Source organism: Mobula hypostoma, chromosome 28 (genome assembly GCF_963921235.1).
Source record: "Mobula hypostoma chromosome 28, sMobHyp1.1, whole genome shotgun sequence".
NCBI lineage: Eukaryota > Metazoa > Chordata > Chondrichthyes > Myliobatiformes > Myliobatidae > Mobula > Mobula hypostoma.
The window spans coordinates 238,969-260,992 of record NC_086124.1 but is presented as its reverse complement, the minus strand read 5'-3'; the positions used below and the strand labels follow the sequence as shown (position 1 = coordinate 260,992).

The 22,024-nt window shown below is 42.1% G+C and overlaps 1 protein-coding gene across 1 annotated transcript in view; it reads right to left on the bottom strand.

Annotated features, from left to right (window-relative positions):
• LOC134338907 (importin subunit alpha-7) overlaps window positions 1-22,024 on the bottom strand; it is an 85,045-nt gene that overhangs the window by 52,609 nt on the left and 10,412 nt on the right. Inside the window, exons 2-3 of the mRNA XM_063035088.1 lie at window positions 19,742-19,875; window positions 13,574-13,669 (exon numbers count right to left, since the gene is read on the bottom strand). Coding sequence (XP_062891158.1) covers window positions 13,574-13,669; window positions 19,742-19,875 — 230 coding nt within the window. The remainder of the gene's footprint in view (window positions 1-13,573; window positions 13,670-19,741; window positions 19,876-22,024) is intronic.

Here is a 22,024-nt window from a genome sequence, read left to right as displayed (position 1 = left end):
CTCTCTCTCTCTTTCATTTTCCATCAGTTCAGTTTAGCGTCCTGCAGCGCCATGGCAGTGTGTTCCAAAAAAAAGAAAATATAAAACTTACTTCACCCAAGACTACACTAAAGTGTACCCCTGCCTAATAGAGGTCAAAAATAATGACAGTGTTGCTCACTGCACTGTTTGCAACAGTGACTTTTCTATGTTGAAACTTCTGTGTCGAGCTGCAGCTCCTAAGGGACCGAGTTAGGGAACTGGAGATGCAACTCGATGACCTTCGCCTGGTCAGGGAGAGCGAGGAGGTGATAGAAAGGAGTCATAGGCAGGTGGTCACACCAGGGCCACGGGTGACAGACAAGTGGGTAACAGTCAGGAGGGGGAAGGGGAAGAGTCAGGTACTAGAGATTACCCCTGTGGATGTACTCCTTGACAATAAGTACTCCTGTTTGAGTACTGTTGGGGGGACAACCTGCCTGGGGGAAGCGACAGTGGCTGTGCCTCTGGCACAGAGTCTGGCCCTGTGGCTCAGAAGGGTAGGGAAAGGAAGAGGAAGGCAGCAGTGATAGGGGACTCTATAGTTAGGGGGTCAGACAGGGGATTCTGTGGACGCAGAAAAAAAATTCGGATGGTAGTTTGCCTCCAGGTGCCAGGATCCGGGATGTTTCAGATCACGTCCAAGGTATCCTGCAGTCCTGCAGTGGAAGGGAGAACAGCCAGAGGTCGTGGTACATATTAGTACATATGGTAGGAAAAGGGAAGAGGTCCTGAAAAAAGACTACAGGGAGTTAGGAAGGAAGTTGACAGCAGGACCGGAAAGGTAGTAATCTTGGGATTACTGCCTGTGCCACCCAGTGAGAATAGGAATAGAATGAGGTAGAGGATAAATGCGTGGCTGAGAGATTGGAGCAGGGGGCAGGGATTCAGATTTCTGGAAATTGAGACCTCTTTTGGGGCAGGTGTGACCTGTACAAAAAGGACGGGTTGCACTTGAATTCCAGGGGGACCAATATCCTGGCGGGGAGGTTTGCTAAGGCAACTGGGGAGAGTTTAAACTAGAATTGTCGGGGGATGGGAACCGAACTGAAGAGACTGGGGAAGAGGAGGTTGGCTCACAAATAGAGAAAGCTTGTAGACAGTGCGAGAGGGAGGATAGGCAGGTGATAGAGAAGGGACGCGCTCAGACCAAAGGTTTGAGATGTGTCTATTTTAACGCAAGGAGTGTTGTGAACAAAGCGGATGAGCTTAGAGCGTGGATCAGTACTTGGAGATATGATGTGGTGGCCATTACAGAAACTTGGATGGCTTAGGGACAGGAATGGTTACTTCAAGTGCTGGGTTTTAAATGTTTCAGAAGGGACAGGGAGGGGGGCAAAAGAGGTGAGGGTGTGGCACTGTTGATCAGAGATAGTGTCACAGCTGCAGAAAAGGTGGACGCCATGGAGGGATTGCCTACGGAGTCTCTGTGAGTGGAGCTTAGGAACAGGAAGGGGTCAATAACTTTACTGGGTGTCTTTTATAGGCCGCCCAATAGTAACAGGGATATCGAGGAGCAGGTAGGGAAACAGATCCTGGAAAGGTGTAATAATAACAGAATTGTCGTGATGGGAGATTTTAATTTCCCAAATATCGAGTGGCATCTCCCTAGAGCAAGGGGTTTAGATGGGGTGGAGTTTGTTAGGTGTGTTCAGGAAGGTTTCTTGACACAATATGTAGATAATCCTACAAAAGGAGAGGCTGTACTTGATCTGGTATTGGGAACTGAACCTGGTCAGGTGTCAGATCTCTTAGTGGGAAAGCATTTTGGAGATAGTGATCATAATTCCATCTCCTTTACAATAGCACTGATGAGAGATAGGAACAGACAAGTTAGAAAAGTGTTTAATTGCAGTAAGGGGAATTATGAGGCTATCATGCAGGAAATTGGAAGCTTAAATTGGAAACAGATGTTCTCAGGGAAAAGTATGGAAGAAACGTGGCAAATGTTCAGGGGACATTTGTGTGGAATTCTGCATAGGTTTGTTCCGATGAGACCGGGAAGTTATGGTAGGGTACAGGAACCGTGGTGTACAAAGGCTGTAATAAATCCAGTCAAGAAGAAAAGAAAAGCTTACGAAAGGTTCAGAGAGCTCGGTAATGTTAGAGATCTAGAAGATTATAAGGCTAATAGGAAGGAGCTTGAGAAGGAAATTGGGAAAGCCAGAAGGGGCCATGAGAAGGCCTTGGCGGGCAGGATTAAAGAAAACCCCCAGGCATTCTACAAGTATGTGAAGAGCAAGAGGATAAGATGTGAAAGAATAGGACCTATCAAGTGTGACAGTAGGTACGTGTGTACGGAACCAGAGGAAATAGCAGAGGTATTTAATGAATACCTTACTTCAGTATTCACTGTGGAAAAGGATCTTGGTGATTGTAGTGATGACTTGCAGCAGACTGAAGAGCTTGAGCATGTAAGTATTAAGAGGATGTGCTGGAGCTTTTGGAAAGCATCAAGTTGGATAAGTCACCGGGACAGGATGAGATGTACCCCAGGCTACTGTGGGAGGCGAGGGAGGAGATTGCTGAGCCTCTGGCGATGATCTTTGCATCATCAATGGGGACAGGAGAGGCTCCGGATGATTGGAGGGTTGCGGACGTTGTTCCTTTATTCAAAAAAGTGAGTAGAGATAGCCCAGGAAATGATAGACCAGTGAGTCTTACTTCAGTGGTTGGTAAGTTGATGGAGAAGATCCTGAAAGGCAGGATTTATGAACATTTGGAGAGGTATAATATAATTAGGAATAGTCAGCATGGCTTTGTCAAGGGCAGGTCGTGCCTTACAAGCCTGATTGAATTTTTTGAGGATGTGACTAAACACATTGATGAAGGAAGAGCAGTAGATGTAGTGTATACGGATTTCAGCAAGGCATTTGATAAGGTACCCCATGGAAAGCTTATTGAGAAAGTAAGGAGGTATTTTGCTTTGTGGATCCAGAACTGGCTTGCCCACAGAAGGCAAACAGTGGTTGTAGACGGATCATATTCTGCATGGAGGTCAGTTACCAGTGGAGTGCCTCAGGGATCTGTTCTGGAACCTTACTGTTCATGATTTTTATAAATGACCTGGATGAAGAAGTGGAGGGATGGGTTAGTAAGTTTGCTGATGACACAAAAGTTGGGGGTGTTGTGGAGGGCTGTCAGAGGTTACAGCAGGACATTGATAGGATGCAAAACTGGGCTGTGAAGTGGCAGATGGAGTTCAACCCAGATAAATGTGAAGTGGTTCATTTTGGTAGGTCAAATATAATGACAGAATATGGGGTCCGAGTCCATAAGACGCTCAAAGCAGCTGCGCAGGTTGACTCTGTGGTTAAGAAGATTAGGAGCTCAGAGGTAATTGTTGCAGCTATATAGGACCCTGGTCAGACCCCACTTGGAGTACCGTGCTCAGTTCTGGTCACCTCACTACAGGAAGGATATGGAAGCCATAGAAAAGGTGCAGAGGAGATTTACAAGGATGTTGCCTGGATTGGGGAGCATGACTTATGAGAATAGGTTGAGCGAACTCAGCCTTTTCTCCTTGGAGCGACAGAGGATGAGAGGTGACCTGATAGACGTGTATAAGATAGTGAGAGGCATTGATCGTGTGGATAGTCAGAGGCTTTTTCCCAGGGCTGAAATGGTTGCCACAAGAGGACACAGGTTTAAGGTGCTGGGAGTAGGTTCAGAGGAGATGTCAGGGGTAAGTTTTTTTACTCAGAGAGTGGTGAGTGCGTGGAATGGGCTGCTGGCCACGGTGGTGGAGGCAGATACGACAGGGTCTCTTAAGAGACTTTTGGATAGGTACATGGGGCTTAGAAAAATAGAGGGCTATAGGTAAGCCTAGTAATTTCTGAGATAGGGACATGTTCGGCATAACTTTGTGAGCCGAAGGACCTGTATTGTGCTGTAGATTTTCTATGTTTCTATGTTTATTGCCCACGGTGGGTTAAATGACTGTAAAAGACACGTTGAGGTGAGTTTAACAGGTGTCATTCGTTCATTAGCATAGCTAACGTTATTTAAACTAGCTGGCTAGCTGCTAAGGAGCTACTCTATTGATGTCCTGCGTGATGAGGCCAAACTCCTTGTAGACTTGCTTAAAGTTATAATAGAATAAAAAAACTACTCCATGATAATATAAGTACATATTCTATGAGGTTGAGACTTCCGACAAAATGTTCAAATCTGCCAAACAAGCCACATCATAGTACAAGGAACGTTTCCAAAAGAAATAGAAAAGCTATTTGCGTTAGCATTTAGCTATTGGCATTGAGACTGCAACAAAATACTCAACAAGGAATTATATATATGTATGTGTATAAATAGTTTCAATATGTGATCAAATAAATTTTTGTGTTCTTTCATAACCAAATGTCCTGTATACATACACCCTTGGAGGTTGACCGGGGGGGGGGGGGGGGGGAGAAGATATGGAGTTGCGGGGGGGGGGGGGTGATTGTGCTACCTCCCTGAAATGAGTTTTTGCAGGGTGGGATGTCTGCTATAAAGAAAGCAAGACAGCAGCTATATTTCATTGGGAGTTTGAAGAAATACTCAAAAACTTCTACAGATATAGCATGGAGAACATTCTGACTGGCTGCATCACAGGATGGTATGGAGGGGGCGGGGGGGAGGGGAGGCTACGGCACTGGATTGAAGGAAGCTGCAGGGAGTTGTAAAACTTGTCAATTTCATCGTGGGTACTGGTCTCCATAGTATCCAGGACAGCTCAAGTGCCTCAGAAAGGAGGTGTCAATCATTAAGAACCCCCACCACCCAGCACAAGGCCCTCTTTTCATTGTTACTGTAAGGAAGGAGGTACAGAAGCCTGAAGGCACACACTCAGCAATTCAGGAACAGCTTCTTCCCCTCTGCTACCCAATTTCTAAATGGACACTGAACCCATGAACGCTACCTCACTATTTTTTTTTAAATTCTGTTCTGTACTACTTATTTTAACTATTTAATATAAATATATGTAATCACTGAAATTCAGTTTTTTTAAAAAAGATTTATCATGTATTGCATTGTACTGCTGCTGCTAAGTTAACAAGTTTCACGACATATGACGGTGATATTAAACCTGATTCTGATTTTCTCCAAATGGAGGAGTCTAACACGCTATTTATATAATTCAATTAATAAGGCTATGTCAAGCTGTTGTTCAACTGTCTGTAGGACAGCTGATCTGTTTCAGACACTTGTCCCCATATCTTTGCAAGGTCCCTACATGGGAATAAACTCACCATGTCCACACTGATGCCAGGTGACCCCTCCAGTATTAATTCTTCTCCATTTAAATACAGGATTTTGATGCAACTTGAATGACTTGCTGGATTTAAAAGTCCATAAAATTTAAAAGTCAACCACATGCAGGCCAGACTGTGCAAGGATTTTCTCCCCTGGACATTAGTGAAGTAAACAGATTTTGTTTTTTTATAACAAATTGGTAGTTTCTTGTTGCAATGAGATGCGGCCTTGGTCCTCTGGATTACTTGTCAACATTTTTAATGACACCTTTCATCGCTTTGCTGATGATGGAAAGCAAAATGACCCACAGCATTCCCAATGCTCTCATCTATTTCCTGCTGTAACATAGAGTGAATCCATTTGATGACAGTCTTACTTCTGTGATGAACAGAATCTCAGAAGGAAACCAAGACAGCCGATTCATTCAGCACTTCTTAGGAACATGGTTGCAAAAGCCTAACAAATGTAAGGAAACTAAAACCAGAGCCCTCTGGAGTACAGAGCAGATAGAGAGTGCAACAGAAATTAAAAGGGAGATGGATAACTGATGCCAATAGGTGAGGAAAGCCTGTAAGGACAGAAGGTTGACTAGCAGGAGGCAAAGATTGGGAATAAAGGAGGCCTTTTCTAGTTGGCTGCCAGTGACTAGTGGTGTGCCGTAGGGATCAGTGTTGGGACCGCTTCTTTTTGCGTAATATGTCAATGACTTCGATGATGGAATTGACAGCTTTGTGGCTAAGTTTGCGAACAATACAAAGATAGGTGGAGGGGCAGGTAGTGTTAAGGAAGCAGAGAGTCTGCAGAGGGAGTGAGACAGATTAGGAGAATGGGTAAGGAAGTGGAAGATAGAATATAGTGTAGGGAACTGTATGGTCATGCACTTTGGGAGAAGGAGTAAAGGCACAGACCAGGGGTAGGCAACCTTAAGCACAAATGATTTTCTAGCACGCATTATTCAGGCATGCGTTAATTTGAGACAAAACATAACTAGATGTATTTAAATGGATAATTCTGATATTTCAAGTTCTTTTTATGGCATTTATCTGGCCCACCGTCCACTCATTAATATGCCATCCAGCCCACAGAGGCAAAAAGGTTACCGACCCCTGGCACAGACTATTCTCTAAACGGGGAGAAAATTAAAAAATCAGAGGTCCAAAGGGACTTGGGAGTCCTTATGCAGCATTCTCTAAAGGTTAACTTGCAGTTTGAGTTGGTGGTAAGGACGGTAAATGCAATGTTGGCATTCATTTCAAGACAACTAAAATATAAGGGTGAGGATGTGATGCTGAGGCTTTATAAGGCACTGGTCAGACCACACTTCGAGTAGTGTGAGCAGTGTAAGGAACTTTATCTAAGAAAAGATGTGAAGGCATTGGAGAGAGTCCAAAGGAGGTTCACGAGAATATTCCAAGAATGAAAGAGTTAACATATAAAGAGTATTTGATGGCTCTGAGCCTGTACTCACTGGAGTTTAGAAGAATGAGGGACGATCTCATTGAAACTTATCAATTATTGAAAAGCTTGGATAGAGTTGATGTGGGGACAATGTTTCCTCCAGTGGACGAGTCCTGGACCAAAGGACATAGACTCAGAATAGAGGAACATCCATTTAGGACAGAGATGAAAAGGAATTTCTTTAGCCAAAGGGTGGTGAATCTGTGGAATTCATTGCAACAGACAGCTGTGAAGGCGAAGCATTGGGTATACTGTATTTAAAACAGAGGTTGTTAGGTTCTGGATTAATTAGCACATCAAACGTACCATCATAACTTCATGTTCTACCTGCTCCTCAGTTTTCAGTGACTGACGTACAAGGAAACTCTGATCCTTTAGAATGTCAACACTAACCAAGTTTTAAAAAAACACACATATTTTCTGCTGAGGTGGTAAACACAGAACAGAATGGTTCTTCAGCCCACTCATGTTCATGCTGACCGTCTACACCAGTCACATTTCCCTGCTTTACAGAGCATCCTTCAATGCTGTGCCTATTTAACTACCCATCTAAATGTCACTTCACTGTATATGATTCTATCAGCTCTGGCAGTGAAAGCATTCTGATTTTCTACCCTCTTTCTCTTACAATGTTATCTATCTCTACCAAGTAAACCCTCAGATGCTTCACTCCATGTAAAACAATCCAGCCTATTCAGTCCCTACCTATAACTGAAGTCTTGTAATCCAAACAGCATCTTACATTTTTCTGCATTGTCCTCTTTCTGCCATGTTGCAGCCCACTCACTCTGCTTGCCCATGTACAGCTGAAACTTTTTTAAAGCATAGCAGAGTACAGCACAGCCCCAGCAGATCACAATGTTGTGCTGAACCTTTTAAACTACTCTAAGATCAACTTAACCCTTCCCTCCTACATGGCCCATAATAATCCATTTTCCTACATCCATGTGCCTATCTAAATGTCTCCTAAATTTAAATTTAAGTTTCTTAAATGTCCCTAAAGTATCTACCTCTTCCTTCACCACTGCCAGTGTATTCCAAACACCTACTACTCTCTGTGTGATAGACCTTCCTCTGACATTTCCCATTAATTTTCACTCACCTTAAGCATGCGTTCTCTGGTGTGGCCACTGCCTCCCTGGGAAAAAGGAGATATATAGCCACTCTGTCTTGCTTCTTCGAATGTTATAGACCTCTATCAAGTCATGTCATTCTGTCACTCAAATGAGAAAAGTCCCAACTTAATGAACTTAACCTTTCTTCATAGAGAGGGAGGTAAAAGGGGAGGAGGGGTGGCATTACTGGTCAGGGATACTATTACAGCTACAGAAAGGGTGGGTAATGTAGCAGGATCCTCTTTTGAGTCAATATGGGTGGAAGTCAGGAACAGGAAGGGAGCAGTTACTCTATTGGGGGTATTCTATAGGACCCCTGGTAGCAGCAGAGATACAGAGGAGCAGATTGGGAGGCAGATTTTGGAAAGGTGCAAAAATAGCAGGGTTGTTATCATGGGTGACTTTAACTTCCCTAATATTGATTGGCACCTGATTAGTTCCAAGGGTTTAGATGGGGCAGAATTTGTTAAGTGTGTCCAGGATGGATTCCTGTCACAGTATGTGGACAGTCCAACCAGGGGAAATGCCATACTAGATCTAGTACTAGGTAATGAACCGGGTCAGGTCACAGATCTCTCAGTGGGTAAGCATCTGGGGGACAGTGACCACCGCTCCCTGGCCTTTATAATTATCATGGAAAAGGATAGAATCAAAGAGGACAGGAAAATTTTTAATTGGGGAAAGGTAAATTATGAGGCTATAAGGCTAGAACTTGCGGGTGTGAATTGGGATGATGTTTTTGCAGGGAAATATACTAAGGACATGTGGTCAATGTTTAGAGATCTCTTGCGGGATGTTAGGGATAAATTTGTCCCAGTGAGGAAGATAAAGAATGGTAGGGTGAAGGAACCATGGGTGACAAGTGAGGTGGAAAATCTAGTCAGGAGGAAGAAGGCAGCATACATGAGGTTTAGGAAGCAAGGATCAGATAGGTCTATTGAGGGAAGCAAGAAAGGAGCTTAAGAAGGGGCTGAGAAGAGCAAGAAGGGGGCATGAGAAGGCCTTGGCGACGAGGGTAAAGGAAAACCCCAAGGCATTCTTCAATTATGTGAAGAAAAAAAGGATGACAGAAGTGAAGGTAGGACCGATTAGAGATAAAGGTGGGAAGATGTGCCTGGAGGCTGTGGAAGTGAGCGAGGTCCTCAATGAATACTTCTCTTCGGTATTCACCAATGAGAGGAAACTTGATGATGGTGAGGACAATATGAGTGAGGTTGATGTTCTGGAGCATGCTGATATTAAGGGAGAGGAGGTGTTGGAGTTGTTAAAATACATTAGGACAGATAAGTCTCTGGGGCCTGACAGAATATTCCCCCGGCTGCTCCACGAGGCAAGAGAAGAGATTGCTGAGCCTCTGGCTAGGATCTTTATGTCCTCGTTGTCCACGGGAATGGTACCGGAGGATTGGAGGGTGGTGAATGTTGTTCCCTTGTTCAAAAAAGGTAGTAGGGATAGTCCGGGTAACTATAGACCAATGAGCCTTACGTCTGTGGGGGGAAAGCTGTTGGAAAAGATTCTTAGAGATAGGATCTATAGGCATTTAGAGAATCATGGTCTGATCAGGGACAGTCAGCATGGCTTTGTGAAGGGCAGATCGTGTCTAACAAGCCTGATAAGAGTTCTTTGAGGAGGTGACCAGGCATATAGATGAGGGTAGTGCAGTGGATGTGATCTATATGGAATTTAGCAAGGCATCTGACAAGGTTCCACACGGTAGGCTTATTCAGAAAGTTAGAAGGCATGGGATCCAGGGAAGTTTGGCCAGGTGGATTCAGAATTGGCTTGCCTGCAGAAGGCAGAGGGTGGTGGTGGAGGGAGTACATTCAGATTGGAGGATTGTGACTAGTGGTGTCCCACAAGGATCTGTTCTGGGACTTCTACTTTTCGTGATTTTTATTAACGACCTGGATGTGGGGGTAGAAGGGTGGGTTGGCAAGTTTGCAGACGACACAAAGGTTGGTGGTGTTGTAGATAGTGTAGAGGATTGTCAAAGATTGCAGAGAGACATTGATAGGATGCAGAAGTGGGCTGAGAAGTGGCAGATGGAGTTCAACCCGGAGAAGTGTGAGGTGGTACACTTTGGAAGGACAAACTCCAAGGCAGAGTACAAAGTAAATGGCAGGATACTTGGTAGTGTGGAGGAGCAGAGGGATCTCGGGATACCGGTCCACAGATCCCTGAAAGTTGCCTCACAGGTGGATAGGGTAGTTAAGAAAGCTTATAGGGTGTTAGCTTTCATAAGTCGAGGGATAGAGTTTAAGAGTCGCGATGTAATGATGCAGCTCTATAAAAGTCTGGTTAGGCCACACTTGGAGTATTGTGTCCAGTTCTGGTCACCTCACTATAGGAAGGATGTGGAAGCATTGGAAAGGGTACAGAGGAGATTCACCAGGATGCTGTCTGGTTTAGAAAGTATGGATTATGATCAGAGATTAAGGGAGGTAGGGCTTTACTCTTTGGAGAGAAGGAGGATGAGAGGAGACATGATAGAGGTGTACAAGATAATAAGAGGAATAGATAGAGTGGATAGCCAGCGCCTCTTCCCCAGGGCACCACTGCTCAATACAAGAGGACATGGCTTTAAGGTAAGGGGTGGGAAGTTCAAGGGGGATATTAGAGGAAGGGTTTTTACTCAGAGAATGGTGGGTGCGTGGAATGCACTGCCTGAGTCAGTGGTGGAGGCAGATACACTAGTGAAGTTTAAGAGACTACTAGACAGGTATATGGAGGAATCTAAGGTGGGGGCTTATATGGGAGGCAGGATTTGAGGGTCGGCACAACATTGTGGGCCGAAGGGCCTGTACTGTGCTGTACTATTCTATGTTCTATATGCTCTCTAATCCTAATCCAGGCAGTGTCTTGGTAAATCTCCTCTGCACCCGCTCTAAAGTTTCTTACAATGAGACAACCAGAATAGAACACAACACTCCAAATGTAATCTAACCAGTTTTATACAGCTGCAATCCCCAACTAATGAAGGCCAACACACACAAAACACCTTCTTTACCACCCTATTAATCTGCTCAGCAACTGAGGGATGTGCACACTACCCTAAGATCCCTCTGTTCTTCCACACTGCTGAAAATCCAGCCATTCACCTTGTACTTAGCCTTAAAGTTTAATCCTCCAAAAATGTGTCAACCCACACTTTTCCAATTGAACTCCATCAATGACTCGTCTGCCCAACTCAACGTCCTGTCTGTATCCCATTGTAAACAGCCATCTACACTATCCACAACACCACCAACCTTCATGTCATCTTCAAACATACTAACACACCTCTCAAACTTGACATCCAACTCATTATTAAAAACCAGAGAGCAGGGGCCCCAGAACAGATCCTGCAGAAAACCACGTGTCACCAAACCTTCAGACAGAATACTCTCCATCTACTACCATATTCTACCTTCTATCGGCAAGCCAGTTCTGAATCCACACGGCCAAGTCTTCATGGATCCCACTTCTCATGACTTTCTGGATGACTTTGTCAAACACCTTACTAAAAACCATATACACCATATTTTTTTCTTCTGTATTATGTATGGCATTGTACTGCTGCTGCTAAGTTAATCAGAATTCAGAATCAGAATCAGGTTTATTATCACCGGCATGTGATATGAAATCTGTTAACTTAGCAGCAGCAGTTCAATGCAATACATAAACTAGCAGACAGAAAAAAAAATAAATAAAATAAAACATAATAATAAATAAGTAAACCAATCATGTATATTGAATAGATTATTAAAAAATGTGCAAAAACAGAAATACTGTATATTTAAAAAGTGAGGTAGTGTCCAAAGCTTCAAAGTCCACTTAGGAATTGAACGGCAGAGGGGAAGAAGCTGTTCCTGAATCGCTGAGTGTGTGCCATCAGGCTTCTGTATCTCCTACCTGATGGTAACAGTGAGTAAAGGGCATGCCCTGGGTGCTGGAGGTCTTTAATAATGGATGCTGCCTTTCTAAGACACCGCTCCCTAAAGATGTCCTGGATACTTTGTAGGCTAGTGACCAAGATGGAGCTGACTAGATCTACAACCTTCTGCAGCTTCTTTCGGTCCTGTGCAGTAGCCTCTCCATACCAGACAGTGATACAGCCTGTCAGCATACTCTCCACAGTACAACTATAGAAGTTTCACGTCACATGCCGGTGATAATAAACCTGATTCTGATTCCACTGCTCTAACTTCATCAATTTGTTATGGTATCTCTCTGAAAAACTCAATTAGGCTCATGCGGATCGATCTTCCCTTCACAAAGCCATGTAGACTACCCTTGATTAGATGCTCCTCCAAATGCTTGTAAATCCCATCCATAAGACTCAATGGTGTATCATTGCCAAGATTATCCTTATTACCTCTCCTGACCAAATGATCCCTATGACCTTTCTTGAATATCCTCATCACCAGTCACAAGCCCGTTTAAGTCCATTTCATCAGCAAATTTGCTAATTTTAGATTTGACCTCCTCATCTAAGTCATTAGTTAAAACTGTGGATAACTGGTGTTCAAGCACCAGTCTCCGTGCCACCTCATTACAACAGCCTGATGACCCATTGTTTTCTATCAAACAACTGGTCTATCATTCCCAATTCCATGAGCTCTAATTCATTGACCAATGACCACTCTGGCACCTTATGAACAGCCTTCAGAAGATATAAAAAAGTATAAAGGAACCTGGGTCAAACACAGACAAATAGGATTTGCTCAGTTAGTCAACTTGGTTGGCCTCGTTTTCCATTAACTCTATTTCCCGGAGCTCCTTCATCTGGTCTAAGACTAAATCTAGAGAAAATATCAGGTTAATCGAACATGATTTCCTTACCATAAATCCATGTCAACTCTACTGAATTGTATTATTAGTCATTGTGTATCTTGATATCACAGCCGATACAAGGCTGCCCTAAGGTATCAATATTAGACTGACGGGTATTTGTTCCTGCCCTCTCCCTTTTTCTTTTTCTACACAGTGTGGCCACATCAGTCACACTCAATGTATTCCAGAATCTACGTAATTCCTCTCACTTCCTTATTCCCCATTATAAATTCTTCCATCTCTACATGCAAGGGACCTACAGCTGCCTTTGAGAGTTCTTTTTCCTTTTTCCTCATATCAAAAGAAGTTCTTACAACCTGTTTCTATGCTTGTCACTCATTTACTGTTGTATTTGTTTGGACATGTATGTTAAAGATATAGTTTGAAAGGCTTCCATAAATAGAAGAATCTAGATGTACACTGTATCAGAGTTTTTTTAGTATTGAAGCAATTTAAGAACATTAAAATATGCTTGTTCCTGGGTATTTGCTGATAAATATATTAAAGGTTTTATCCACACCGCATGTTATTTACAGAGAATAACACCATGGTACTACACCAAAGCCTTCAAGGCTAGATGAAAAAGTACTCCTGAAACATGAGTCAATGGTAATGGACGCCACAATGAATTCCATCACTCCTCCATGCTCTGGTTCACGTTTTGTCCTTTTCCCTCGAGTTAGCTGTGTTCACTAGGTAGATATGTCTGCTACCAATGTCAAGTTGAGTCATATGCAGACCACAGCAGCACCCTTCTTACTTTGAAGGTTTCATATTTTTAAAAATATTAATAACAAAATATTATTCTGTTCTAAAATTATTCAATTCAATTTCATAATTCACCATATGAATTCACACCCTAAAGGTGGCTAATTCCAAACCATTGCCGCATGGTTACTAGTTAAATTAAGACATACGTCATATACTGTTCTTACCCCTGCTGCCGAAGAGCTGACAAATGAATCCATGAGAGGACTTTCAAATGTGGCAGATTCTTCATTAATAATTTCCACATTTCTCCTTTTAAACAGCTGGAAAAGAATAAGATTCATCAAATCTCAAGAACTGACAGTTGTGCAAAATAAGTATTTTGTGAAAACTATCAACTGGATATAAGAGTTTCTGATTTTCAGTGATCGAAGAGTAGATGAAAAGGTGTAATATTTTAGCTGGAATGACAATCTGAACAGTAATGATTACATTAATGATTTCAATCAAGAAGTATTTGTTAGTTTTTAGCACACTTTTAATTCACTGCCAATAAGACCAAAGAACTGATTGTGGGCTTCAGAAAAAGTAAGAGGAAACATTCAACAGTCCTCATCGAGGGATCAGAAGTGGAATGAGTGAGTAATTTCAAGTTCCTGGGTGTCAAGATCTGAGTATCTATGTTGGGTCCACAATATCAATGCAGCTATGAAGAAGCACAACAGCAGCTATATTTCATTAGGAGTTTGAGGAGATTCGGTATGTCATCAAAGACACTCACAAATTTCTACAGATGTACAGTGGACAGCATTCTCATTGGCTGCATTACTATCTGGTATGGGGGAGGGTGTGGGGGCTACTGCGCAGGATCGAAATAAGCTGCAGAGAGTTGTGAATTTAGTTAGCTCCATCGTGTGCACTAGCCTCCGAAGTATCCAGGACATCTTCAAGGAGCGATGTCTCAAAAAGGAAAGACCCCCACCACCCAGGTCATGACTTGCTCACATTGCTACTATCAGGGAAGAGGTACAGGATTAGGTCCAGAAGGCCCATATTAACAATTCAGGAACAGCTTCTTCCCTTCTGCCGATTCCTGAATGGACACTGAACCCATGAACACTACACCCATGAACACTACCTCACAACATATGCCGGTGATATTAAACCTGATTCTGATTCTTCTTGCAAGAATGGGCAATCCTGAAGAAGCTCCATTTCTCCATTTTTGAAGAAGCTCTCAAACTCTTAGAGACATACGGTGCAGAGACAAACCCTTCAGCCCTTCTGATCCATGTTGTCCAAGATGCTCATCTAAGCCTGTCCCGTGTACACCATATCCTTCCAAACATCCCTACCCACGTACCCATTCAACTATTTTAATGTACCTGCCCAAACTATTTCCTCTGGCCACTCATTCCACTTACATATCACCCTCTATGTAAACAAATCTCTCTCAAATTCCTGTTAAATCTTTCCCCTCACAACTTAACCTATGCTGTGCAATTTGTGATTTCCCCAAAACTGGGAAAACAACCCCATCTATACCCCTCATCATTTTATATACTCTATGAGACCCTGACCATAAGACACAGCAGCAAAATTTGGTCAATTAAGAATGCTCTGCATTCAATCACGCCTCCTTTGTGATGACACTTCCGTGTTGGTTCCAGGACAGATCCTCTGATATGTTTATGTCAAGGAATTTAATGTTATTGACCCCTACACCTCTGTTCCCCTAATAAGGACAGGCTCATGGACCCCCAGCATCTTCCTCCTGTAGTGAATAATCAGCTGTTTGGTTTGCTGACGTAGAGTAGGGGTTGCTGTCGTGGCATTGTTCACTCAATTTTCAGCCTCCCTCCTATATACTAAATTGTTGCCACCTTTGAATCAGCTTACAACAGTTGTGAGGTCAGAAAACTTAAATATGGCATTGGAGCTATACTTAGCCACACAGTCATAAGCATAAAGTGAGTAGGACAGGAAGCTAAGCACCCAGCCTGTGGTGCGCTTGTACTGATGGTGAGTGTGGAGGAGTTGTTGTTGCCAATCTGAGCTAACTGCAGTTTGCCAGTGAGGAAATCGAGGATCAAGTTCCACAGGGAGATATTGAGACCCAGATCTTGGAGCTTAGTTATAAGTTGAGGGGATGATAGTGTTGAATTCTGAGTTGTAATCAATGAAGAGCATCCTGATGTATGCCTCTTTAACTTCAAAGTACATTTATTATCAAAGTATCTATACTCTTTACAACATTGAGATTCATCTTCTTGCAGGATTCAAAGTACATTTGTTATCAAAGAATGTATAAATTATACAAACTTCGGATTCATCTGTTACAGGCAGCCACAGAGCAAGAAACCTGAAAGATCCCAATTTAAAAAAAGACCAATACCCAATGTGCAGAGAAAGAGAAAGAATGAAAACACAGATCATGCAAACAATAAGAGCAAGCAACAGCACTCCACACCAAACTGAGTCCATTGACCCGAATCCCAGGACAGCTGGAGTAGGCCCATTGCCTCAGTGTCAGTTCCTCATACAACTCACCACGAAGCTCGCAAACACAAACACTTAGTAGCTGGGGCAGTCTCACAGCCTTAGCACCACGGGGTGAATATGACGTAAGAGCAAGTAAAATTGGCTCGGCCCTTGTCTCCGGTCCCGACATTCTGCTTTTCCAGTCTATCTGGCCAGTATTTAAATCATCCAAACACCAGATTGTGCCCTGCACTAGGACCCAGGTCCTGCCACAACAATACACTCCAGGTCTAGAACTTGCTGCCAAGCCCAAGATTGTTCTGAACTTTTCTAATCAGCTCGGTGCTCATCCAAACTCAGTCCCAGTTTAGGTGGACAGGCACGGAAACTCCTCTGCCTCAACTCCTCTCCGAATCGCTCACTCCAACTCCATCTCCAACACCGACACCACCTCCAACGACTTTGACAATGTCTCAACCATGTTCCATTCCGATTTTGCAACACACAAACATGGCTCATCCCTCAAGTCAGCTTCATCTTCACTCACCTCTTCATTGTTTGTACACAATGTACCTCAAAAAAAGTGTTATTAATAATGTTTTTAGTCAAATTTCTTGCCTTTTGTACTATCAGCAACCTGTCGCCAGACTTCAGTAGCGCCATCGTAAACCCAGAAGAAAGCAAAGAAACACAATATAATCCACGAAAAGCTCCACACAAGAAAGACCATCAACCATCCAATGTGAGGAAAAGAGAATAAATCATGCAAACAATAAAAAGTAAACACATAATACACAGAACATGAATCGCAGAGTCTCTGAAAGCGAGTCCATAGACAAGTGGCCAGTTCAGCCCTAAGGCAAGTACAACCATTAAGACTCTTGCACCTTGCACCCGATGGTAGCAGCAAGAAGACAGGGAGAAGGGATGGACTCAGGTGAGGGATCCTGGCTGACACGGAGTAGTGAGCTGAACACTGGATCACTCTCTGCCCTAGGCCTCAACACCTTAATATTTTAATCGGGCTCAGTGTTTAACGCAACTGAACAATGGTTCGTTTTGTGTTCTCTGGCCTGGACCTCGCTGCTTCAATCTGGCTAGAAGTCCACTCCAGCACTGGCCAACACGGTCATACCTGCATTCTTGAGTTCACTGAATTCCTCAGGATATCACAAAAATGCCAGATTGGTCAGAAGGTTCAAATGCTCAACTCCAAAGAGGAAATTACAGGCTTCAGACTGCAGTGATTATAATCCAGAAAAAGTATATTTAGTATAGTTAGTAGCTTTGTTAGCTGCTCGCAAAATTCTACTGTGTATCACCAGCGCTATCTTGAGAACATTGTCCAAGTGTTCCAGAGCTGAATGAAGAGCCAATTAAATGACATCTGCCATTGATCTGCTGTGAGGGCAGGGGAAATTGCAGAGGATTCAAGTCACTCCTCAGGCAGGAGTTGATGTTTCATGACCAACCTCTTGAAGCACTTCATCATGGTGGATGTACATATAGTGGTGCTAGGAAGTTTGCGAATCCTATAGGGGCAGTGGGGAGAGGGGGAGAGGGGGAGAGGGGGAGGTGGGGAACGAAACAAATGCAGAGGCCTCCAACAGCCTCTCTCACTGTCTCCAGCTCCCGCTACACTTCAGTATGCAACACTAGGTGTCTATGGGGTCGTGAAAGGAAGACCCGAAACACCCGATGATTCCAGGAACATCACTGAGATGTGTCCAGAAGCATCAGTAGATGTATGTACACAGCATGACCAGCCTCTTGAAGCACTTATATGGTTATATAGTTATGTATTTCCCACCTTTACAATGTAAGTGTTGAGTAACAAGCCAATGCTGTGGAAAGATCAATAACTCAGTTTTTAAAATGCTCACTTTCCCCAGAGTATATTTAACAGAATCCTAATGTTAAAGAGCTACAAAGCACAGAAAACAAATCCATGCTAACCAAGTTCCATAACTGAGATAGCATCAATTACTTTGGCCTAAATTTGCTGCAAACTTTCCTTTTCCATGTACATGTCCAAATGCCTTTTAACTGTCATATTATACCCACTACTAGCTTTTCCTCTGGGAACTCTTTGTATACAGCCACGACTATCGGTGTGAAAAAATTGCCTCTCGGGTTTCTTTTAAATCTTTCCTCCAGCACTTTAAATCTATGGTCTCTAGTTATAGACAGCCTTATTCTGTGGGAAAGACTGCAGATATTCACCTTATCTATACCCTTCAAGTTTTCGTAAACCTCCATCTAGTCATTCTTCAGCCTCCCACCTTCTTGGGAAAAATGTCTTACCTTAACCATTCTCTCTTATAACTCAAACCTTCCAGTCCCATGCAAGCTTTTGCAGCCTTGCCAGTTTGCTGACATCTTCTCTAGCAGAACAACAGAACTGTACACAGTACTCCAACATATAACACGGAATCCAACTCTTACACTCAATATCCTGGTTAATAAAGGCAAGCAAACTAATAAGTTTTGTTTACCATCTTGCTTACCTGTGTCACTACAAAATATATTTCTGTGTCCTAAAGTTTCTCTGATCAACAACACTCTCTTGGGTCTTACAATTTACTGTGCAAATCCTGCCCTGATTTGTTTGGCCAAAATGCAACAGCTGATATTTATCTGAATTAAACTCCATCTGCTATCCTCAGCCAACTGATCAAGATCTTGCTGGAATCTTCTTTACTGAGCATCACACCAATCTTACTGTTGGGACTTACAAATCGTAAATGTAAATAATGAAGAACAGTGGACCTAGCAGCAAGTAACTGCAGTACACGACTGGTCACAGGCCATCAATTTGAAAAACAACCATCTACAACCACCCTGTCTCCTATAGTTAAACCAATTTTGTATTCAATTGACTAGCGCCCCATCCAACCTCCCAGACCAGCCTTCCATGCAGTACCTCTTCAAAAACTCGTGAGATGTGATATCCCACAAACAAAGCCAAGCTGATGATACCTATCAGTCTGTGTTTTTCCAAAAGCATGCAGATCCTATATCTCAGAACTAATAACTTACCAACACTGACATTATACTCACTACTCTGTTGTCCCCAGAAACTTCCTTGCAGCCTTTTGTAAGGGTATAATATTAGTAATCCTCTAGTCTCTGAGACCTCACTCATGACTATGGTGGTAGTGTTATGGTTAGCACGATGCTATTACAGCTCGGAACATTCTGTAGATCGGAGTTCAATTCTGGCACCGTCTGTAAGGTGTCTCTGTACAGCCTCCCCGTGGAATGCGAGGGTGCTCCAGGTTCCTCCCACAGTTCAAAGACATACTGGTCAGGTTAATTCGTCAGTGTAAATTGTCCCGTCATCAGGTTTCAGTTAATCGGGGTTGTCAGGAGGTTGCTTGGACGGCATGGTTCGAAGGGCCAGAAGGGCCTACTCCGCACTGTATCACTAAATCAAGTAAATTTCTCTGCAAGGGGATTTCTTCCATATGTTACCACAACTTCCTGGGACACACATGTGGACTCTTTTCAAGACATGATTGTCAATTTCCTTACATCAACAAGACAAAGGACACCACTTACACCCCTCTTTACATCAGCAGTAACGCAGTGGAAACTGCAAGCAGTTTCAAACTCCTGGGAGTGCACATCTCACACATCCTCTCATAGTCCCAGAACACAATCAGGAGAGTTCACTAACACCTTTACTTTAAAGACAGCTGGACTGTGCATCTCCACACTCACATCCTTCTACAGATGCACAGTAGTGAGCATCCTAACATCCTGCATCACTGCATGACATGCAAAATACTGCAGGAACTCAGCAGGTCAGGCAGCATCTATAGAAAAGAGTAAACAGTTGATGTTTCAGTCTGAAACCCTTCATCAGTCCCGCGTATTTACACAGTAATCCAAACCAGACTGCAGTGATATACCTGTTGTTCTCGTTTTTGCTTCCTTAGCTGAATCCCTTCTTCCTCTCTTCTCCTACGCATCTCTTCAGGATTTAATGCTTTGTTCTTGTAACGATTCATTCTGTAGTTTTCTTTTGCTGGACTGCTGGCAGTTTCTGCAAGAAAAAATTAAAATGAAAATATGCAAAAGCAGTAGCAAACATAACAGCATATCTGGAAAGACATTGCAGCACAAGATGTTTTGTCAGAACTGGAAAAGTGTCAAAATATTAACCCCCTTTCTCTCTCCACAGGCACTGTTGATTTGACAGCATTTTCTCTTTTTATATCAGATGCCCAACATCTGCATTTCTTTTTAAATTTTCACTTAGTGGTGGAGACATATTAGAACACGTCGCTGTGCTCTCCGATCTTCCAGTGGTGAACCTGCACCCTCATTTAAATTGATTAATAATTATTTTTCATATCTTGGGATTAAAATTACTTGTAAATATAAAGATTTATTTAAGATTAACTTTTTACCATTAATAGACCATATTACTCAACTTTCATCTAAATGGTTTCCTTTATATTTAACTTTGATTGGTCGTATTAATGCAGTTAAGATGTTTTTTTTGCCAAAATTTTTATATGTGTTTCAGGCATTACCAATTTTCGTTCCAAAATCTTTCTTTGATAAAGTTGACTCTAAAATTTCTTCATTTATTTGGCAGAATAAGAATCCGAGACTGGGTAAAATACATTTACAGAAAGCTAAGAGAGATGGAGGTTTAGCATTACCTAATTTTAGATTCTATTATTGGGCTATTAATATTCGACATATGAAATTTTGGTTACTTGACCAGGATATACTATCTATTCCTAAATGGGTAGCATTGGAATTACAATCTGTTCAGGGTTATACACTTGGCTCTATTTTAGGCTCCTCTCTCCCTTTTGATTCGAAACGCCTTAAGCAGGTCTCTAACCCGATAGTTAAATATGCTTTGCGCATTTGGTTTCAATTCAGAAAATTTTTTGATCTTAATCAATTCGGGTTAGCGATTCCTATTTTAGGTAACATATTTTTTCCTCCCTCTTTTACGGATCGCGCTTTTCAAACTTGGAAGACTAAGGGTATTTTACGGTTTTTGGATTTATTTTTAGATGGTTCCCTTATGTCTTTTGAACAATTATCTAATAAATATAACTTATCAAGAATACATTTTTTTAGATATTTACAAGTTAGAAATTTCCTAAGTACTATACTTTCTTCCTTTCCAATGCTTCCTCCTACATATATTTTAGATTCGATAATTAACCACAATCCATGTCAGAAAGGTGCATCGGCTATGATTTATAATATTATTATGAAACTTAGGAAAGCTCCATTTGATAAGATTAGGGTAGATTGGGAACAGGAATTGGGGCTTACCATTTCTGTGGATGATTGGGGGCAGATTTTACAATTAGTTAATACTTCCTCTATTTGTGCTAAACATTCCCTAATTCAATTTAAAGTGGTTCATAGAGCACATATGTCCAAAGATAAGTTAGCGCGTTTTTACTCGCATATTAATCCTTTCTGTGATAGATGTTCGGGGCAGATAGCCTCTTTAACTCATATGTTTTGGTCTTGCCCTACTTTGGAAACTTTTTGGAGAGATATTTTCAATATTATTTCTAAGGTATTAAATATAGATATCTCTCCTCACCCTATTACTGCTATCTTTGGACTACCTAAAATTTCTAGTAATCTCTCCCCTTCAGCCCGTAGAATGATTGCATTTCTTACTTTAATGGCGAAAAGATGTATTTTACAACATTGGAAAGAGCTTAATGCTCCAACTACCTTTTTTTGGTTCTCTCAGACGATTTTATGTTTGAATTTGGAGAAAATTAGAAGTAACCTTTATGATTCTTCATTTAAATTTTAACAGATTTGGGGACCTTTTATTCGATATTTTCATTTAATGTAATATTTACCCTTCTTGTTTTTTTTTTCACTGTTTTTAATGGAGGTCGGGATTGAGGACGTGATTTTAAGTTTAACTCTGTTCGGTTTCAAGTTAGCCCATTGCTTTGCCTTGCTTTTAGTTAGTTGCACGGTGGGTTTTTTTTGGGGGGGGGGGGTTTCTTTTTTTTCCATTGATATATATAAAATTTAGTATACTATTATGTTATCTTGGTTTTTTAATGTTTAAATTACATTGTTTGTAGTATTTTTTTTTGGTATTGATACCTTTTGGAATTTTATTATACTTTAACATTGTATTAATGTTTATATGGCTTACCTTTTTTGTATACTTACTCAATAAAAAGATT